At 47.6% G+C, this 7,021-nt stretch overlaps 1 protein-coding gene across 5 annotated transcripts in view; it reads right to left on the bottom strand.

The window, feature by feature from the left end:
• Nucleotides 1–7,021, bottom strand: part of SON (SON DNA and RNA binding protein) — a 76,721-nt gene that overhangs the window by 68,066 nt on the left and 1,634 nt on the right. For 4 of the 5 annotated variants that reach the window (XM_069944601.1, XM_069944603.1, XM_069944604.1 and 1 more), the window contains exon 2: nt 3,179–3,300. The exons of the other annotated variant lie outside the window; for it this stretch is intronic. In XM_069944601.1, the coding sequence (XP_069800702.1) occupies nt 3,179–3,297 (119 nt within the window). In that variant the 5' untranslated portion in view covers nt 3,298–3,300. The remainder of the gene's footprint in view (nt 1–3,178; nt 3,301–7,021) is intronic. 5 annotated transcript variants of the gene reach the window in all.

The raw sequence follows: 7,021 nt of genomic DNA on the forward strand, positions 1-7,021 counted from the left end.
CATATGGGCACAGGGCAAGTCACCAAAGGGACAGAGCGCCATTTAGAGGCTGGAATGGAGGATGGAGGCCATGTCGCAATTACAAAGCTCCTGTGCTGCCAGGACAGTAGAAACCCCCGACAAGTGACCCTATTCTGGAAACTACACCCCATAAGGAATCTAACAAGGGGTGCAGTGAGCATATGGACCCCACTGGTGACGGGCACTTACGTAGAACATGTGCCGAGAAAATAAAAAATACAATTTTTTTCATTTTCACGTCCCAAATGTGGCCGTCACCAGGGGGCCATATCCCCGCTGCCCCCCTTGTTAGATTCCTTATGGGGTGTAGTTTCCAGAATGGGGTCACTTGTGGGGGGTTTCTACTGTCCTGGCCGCACAGAGGCTTTGTAATTGCATCATGGCTTCCTCTAATGGGAATGGCGGCCATACCTATTTAGCTGGGGAAAAGGGACAATTCTAATTTATTTGGGGGTATTAGGCCAATTATTAGTTTATAAGGTTGGAAATGACAGGTGTCCATCAAACTCAACCTGTGTTGATCCAGAGGAAGGCAAAAAAAACCCCTCGTAAGGCAGACGACAGTAGCCTCATCACAGGGGAAAAATTCCTTCCTGACTCCATAATGGCGATCAGAATAATCCCCGGATCAACGTGACCCCTGAAATAGGAATAAGGGACAGAATTTAGATAATGTAGAACCCCAGTGACGTGTGGTGCGCCTTGGAGCGATCCAGGACAGGTGTCACACGGGAAAATGGCGTCCTTCCTGATCCCCCTGTTACCCCACACTCTGCACTTCTTCTGGGGTCTCCCTTTCTCCAGTGTGGGGGACGTCACCTGGAAAATGTTGTCCTGGTGCGATACGGGGTCCTTCATATCCAGAAGCGCTGGGTCCGCTCCATGGCTGCTAAATATTAGGGCGCTATTACTACTTCTGATATTTTCGGATAGTGCCGCAAGCTACAGGGCAGCGAGGGACTGGAAGAGGGGGTGCTGGTATAAAAGTTATCCCCGTACAGGTGGTAACCTTTATCCAGCAGTGGGAAGATCAGTTCCCGGACGATCTCCCCACTAACTCCAAGGATGGGGGGAAGGGGGCATCTGGGGGCTGGATTCGGGTGTCCCTTCCTACATACACTCTAAGGGTACGTGCACACTGCGGAATCGCGACAGATAACCCTTCGTGCATTCCACAGCTGGCACCCACCGGCGGACTGATGCAGGCGCACGTCTCCACACGTGTCATAGACTCCATTCTATGCACGGGCGGATTCCGCTCTCCGTCCAACGTGTTCATTCTTTGGATGGACGACGGATTCCGCCCGTGCATAGAATGGAGTCTATGACACGGGTGGAGACATGCGCCCGCATCAGTCCGCCGGTGGGTGCCAGCTGCGGAATGCACAAAGGGTTATCCTTCGCCATTCCGCAGTTTGCACGTACCCGAAATCTGTAAGTGTACCCTGAGGTACTGTCACAGAGTGTGTAGAATTTCACACCATGCCGTCATCTCTTATTGGGACGGTACTGGCGGAAAAGACGTGTCTGGGGGGCAGCGTACGCTACACTACCCCCAGACACGTCACTGGATGATGAGGATGAATGGAGGAAAGAAGGATCCCCCCATTCATCCTCACTGGCTGTTTCGGTGTCGGAGGCAATAATAACGTATCCCTCTGACGCCGAAAACACCCTGGGGGCCATCTTTATACGGGGACTAGTATATGGGGTATGTAGTGGTGTAGTGTCAAACTTTATTCAATGTAGTGTGGTGTAATGTAGTGTTTTTTACGTGTTTTTTTTACAGTAAGTATAAAAAAAAAACCTACGCCAACAAAGGAGTTGCTGATAAATGCCGCAATGTGCGGCACTTATAAGCAGACCGTGGCAGTAGAATATAGAAAAAAAACACCCTACGCCAAAAAGGAGGAGTTGCTGATTAGCAGCGCACTTTCGTGCGATGCTGATCAACACTCAGCGGCGATAGGGTGCGGAAAATAGAAAAAAAAAATTTGGGAAAAAAAAATAATTTTTTTTAATATTCTGAATATCCCTGTAGCTGCTGATAAGTGTATTACACATATCAGCCGCTAGGGGGCAGCAGAGCGCAAAATCCGGAAAATGACGAGGCTGGAGCCGAAAATAGCCGAAAGAAGACGACGAGGACCGCCGGAAAGACCCGAAGACCGAACGGAATGACGGAGGACGCCGCGAACCCGGAAGACGCCGATCAGGAGCCCGGGACAGGTGAGTAATGTACAAATACCTGCTCTGGACCCCTCGGCTACCTAGCTGAGGGGTCCAGGGCAGGTATTTACTATTTTGTGGGACTCTGATCGCCGTGCCACCGGCCCGATCGCCGTGAACGGCCGGCCGGCCGTTCACGGCGATCGGGCCGGTGGCACGGCGATCAACATTACTTTTTACAGTAATGGCGGTCGGTGCCGTCCTCGGACAGCACCGACCGCCATTTTTTTCCGGGTCATCGGGTCACCGATGACCCGGAAAGGTTCCGATCGCCGCTATTGGCTGATCTGAATTGATCAGCCTATAGCAGCGATCGTAAGCACGGGGGGTGTTAACCACCCCCCGTGGCGAGAAGCTATGATGGCCTGCTATGATTTATAGCAGGCCATCTTCCCCGACCGCTGTGTGTGAACACGCAGCGATCGGGGAAACATCGGGCGTAAATTTACGCCCTGATGCGCTAAGTACCATGGCGCCAGGGCGTAAGTTTACGCCCGATGTCGTTAAGGGGTTAAAGCAAGGCCTGCATGGACATTGCTAACAATATATATATAGAGCTCTTACTGCACGATTATAAGCGGAGGGTGGGCTCGCTTACATAGAGTCAACATTGAAGGAAATGCAATTTTGTATGCAAGGCATGGGCACTATCCATTGCTGAACACTACAACCCCCAACATACCCTGACAACCCTACAGACATGTAAACACAGGTTGCTCTTTTTTGATTTTTTTTTATTAGCTATGGATTTTGACAACGCCAAACTTCCAGTTCTCATGAGCCAAACATATGTAATAAATCCTACCCAGGGAGATCAAATAAAGGCTTTCCTGATAGGAAGAGATCTTGTTCCATGCTTGGCACTACATATCATGCACAAATGTGTAATATGAAATGTTAAACCCAATATCCCCCTTGTCACACTCACAGAGGTCCAGGAAGCTGAGTTATAGGGAGCTGTTTGGTGGGGTCCTCACACTGTAGAGCCGCTGTCCCTGCACCTGCCTGTGATATGCAGAGATCACTCTTATCACCGGTGATTTTCATTCCCTGACAAACAAAATAGCAAAAAACACAGATCAGATTTTATGTTGACTTGTTAAACCTGCAAAGCAGCTATATAGTCAGGGAAGAAATTCATAGGTGACCACATTGCTCCCTTCATGACACAGGCGTCAGCAGGACGGCTGTATTAACTCTACAAAACACAACAAAAACCAGGAGGTATATTGAGGTTAAAGGGAACATAGGACAAACATAAATAGGGGTCTTACCCATTTTAAGAGGAAAAGTTCATGCAGCCTATTTTCTAGCACACAATGTCTGACACACCAGGAAGCACTGAAACCACAAGTGCGACCTAAAACTCGTAGGCAACGTTGTGCAGCCTTGGGCTCTTTCACATGAGTTTTAAGTGGCTGTTTGCACCAAGACATTTCCTACAGCACTTACCACTAGTTAAAGGTATATGTCAGGGAATTCTCTTGATATATAGGTCTGATGGATACTACACAAATAACCCTACCCCTATTACCTGACGGAGACTGCAATGTGTTTACCTGCTCTATGAAATATTTGCAGATTCTCATGCTTTCCCATACATTGTAACATGGGAGACTATAGATAACTTAGTGACACCTTTTCCTAGGTAGGAGCCCATACGCCTTACACTAAAGTCAGCCAAACCCAACAACATAAGGTATATTATGGCCTTCTTCCAACTATCAACCAACAGATGCTGCTGGAGGAGGGGAGGGTTGGATGTGCTGGATTTTTCTCAACCAAATGTCTTCTCCTTGAAGGGATAAGTCACCAAAGCTGGTTGGCTGTGGCCTACCCCTCCACAAGCTTATCACGTGTCCAAAGTTTTTCTTTACATCACTTTAAAGGGGTAGTGCAGCGGTAAAGAATTCTTCACAGACTAACACACATTACAAAGTTATACAACTTTGTAATGTATGTTATGTCTGTGAATGGCCCCCTTCCTAGTGTCCCACCACCCACACCCGTGTACCCAAAAGAGTGGTGCGCTATACTCACCTGTCACGTGCAGACACCACTGTTCGATCTTCAGCGAGTGACGTCTTCTTCGGGCGGTGAACAGCTCCGACTGTCCCGAATGCCGGCCGCCCTCTGCAGCATCATCCGATGCTCAGCCGCGATTGGCTGAGCATAACTGTGCTCAGCCAATCACGGCTGAGCACAGTTGTGACGCGGCGGAGGGGGGACGGGCGCAGCGACTCGGCCGTCCGTCCGAAGATGACGTTTGGCACAAGATGGCGGACGGCCCTCGACACGGATCAGGTAATGTATAATGCACCAACACTTCCAGGTACACGGGTGTGGGTGGTGGGACACGGGGAACGGGGCGATTCACAGACATAACATACATTACAAAGTTGTATAACTTTGTAATGTGTGTTATTCTGTGAACGCCGCACTACCCCTTTAATAAAGCGAATCTGTACCAGCATGTAGCCGCTCCCAAACTGCTGGTAAAACACTGTAGAGGTCCTCATGCTGTGTCCTGTTCGAGGGTCAGTCTTTCCTCCAGTGCTGGAATTTTGCAGAAAAACTACTTTAACTGCGATGTAGGGAGTTTATCAGGTCTAATCTAGAGAATCCATGCCCCAGGCCTGTGGCACCTCTCTCCCTTCACTTCTAGCACACCCCAGGACCAGATGGAGGTGGGGAGAGAGGCACCACAGCAGGCCTAGGACACGGATGCCCTAGGCTACACCAGATTGAAACCCCGCGCCACAGCAATAAAAGTAGTTTTTCTTCAAAATACCGGCACCGGGAGAAAGGCCTACTCCCGAACTGAACACTGTGTGAGAGGATCTCTACAGCGCAGTACTGGCGGTTTGGGGGTCACTACATACCTGTACAGGTTCACTTTAAGATGATGGGAAAGATAACTTATTCAAGGGTAAAAGGCCTGATGTGGCCACAATATGGACCACCTTCCTAGCACATACATTACCTACTTACAGTCCATATATATGAAGTGCATGTGATTTTTCTTTTTCCTGTATCAAACATAAAAGCATATTTTGTGCAAGTGACACTATGGGGGATATTTATCAAACGTTCGCCTAAGGCGTACGCCACGGAGAAGCTGCAGATTCGCCCCTTCTCCCTGGCGTACGCCCCGCTTGCCTGATGGGTGGGCTGGGGGAGCGCAACGAGATGGGGACGAGGCGTGGCCTCCTCCAGCGCCTCATTTATCATGATTTACACCTGTTCACAGGCGTAAATCATGATCCAAATCTACACCTGCTTGGAAGCAGGTGTAGATTTCGTATGCCGGGAGCCCGGCCGGCCAGATTCACTAAGAGGCGCGTGAATCCTGCAGAGAAAAAGGGGATGGGATCCAATACAAGACCGGCGTACTTGTACGCCGGCTTTCATAAATCCCCCCCCTATATATACAGCACATGACCATTTAGGCTAGTGACCCATCTTGTATGAAATATCCTTAACCCCTTAAGGACCAAGCCATTTTTAATTTTCACACCTTATTTTTTGCGACACCGACTACACTTTGCAAAATATACTGCAAAACCAGAAATAAAAATGTGCAATTCTTTTTACTTCACCCCATTGTAAAACTGACGTTATCCATGTTTCTCTAGTCAGTACAATTACAACAATGTATGACTTGTATAACTTATTTTATTTGACAGCTTTAAAAAAAATTAAAACCTTATTAAGAAAACTTAAAGTTCTTCAAATTGCTCCATTCTGATCCTAATAAAGCTGTTAATTTCTGGTCTATGGGGCTGTGTGCGCTGTTATTTGTTGCGCCACGATCTGTGCTTTTCCATCAGTACCTTGCTTACGTATATGCCACTTTTTGATCACTTATTACAAATTTCTCTGGATTTGATGTGACAAAAAAATCAACAATTTTGAACTTACACCCTTTGGCATGCAAGATCAGGAACGCGATTCCAATTACGATACCAAATATATTAATTTTTTATCTATAAAATGGAAAAAGAGGGGCGATTTGAACCTTTATTAGGGAAGGGGATTTTTTTTTTTTTTTTAAATAAAAAAAATTTTTTACACTTACTTTTAGTCCCCCTGCACTGATCTCTTATAGAGGTCAGTGCAGTATATTTATCCAGCTTTGATCGATGAAGTCAGTGCTGAATTACAATGGGCGCACTGCAATCCATCACTGATCCGGATATACACAGAGAGGGCCCGCGCTGTGAGCTCTCTCTGCTTCCCCTTAACGGCAGCATGACAAGTACAATCATCATGCGTCGTTAAAGGAAAAGTTCGGTAAAAATTACTATTAAAGTATTGTACTGCACCTGAAAAGTTATACAAATCCCCAATATACACTTATGTGAAAAGCTTATAAAGTGCTTTATTCCCTGCACTTACTACTGCATCAAGGCTTCACTTCCTGGATAACATGGTGATGTCACTTCCTGGATAAAAATGGTGATGTCACTTCCTGGATAAAAATGGTGATGTCACGACCAGACTCCCAGAGCTGTGCGGGCTGTGGCTGCTGGAGAGGATGATGGCAGAGGGATGCTCAGTGTCCCTCCAGTGCCCTGTGTCCCCCTGCCATCATCCTCTCCAGCAGCCACAGCCCGCACAGCTCTGGGAGGCGGGTTGTGACATCACCATGTTATCCAGGAAGTGACATCACCATGTTATCCAGGAAGTGAAGCCTTGGTGCAGTAATAAGTGCAGGGAATAAAGCACTTTATAAGCATTTCCTGTAATAAGTGTATATTGGGGATTTGTA

The sequence above is a fragment of the Dendropsophus ebraccatus genome, chromosome 11 (genome assembly GCF_027789765.1).
Source record: "Dendropsophus ebraccatus isolate aDenEbr1 chromosome 11, aDenEbr1.pat, whole genome shotgun sequence".
Classification (NCBI taxonomy): domain Eukaryota; kingdom Metazoa; phylum Chordata; class Amphibia; order Anura; family Hylidae; genus Dendropsophus; species Dendropsophus ebraccatus.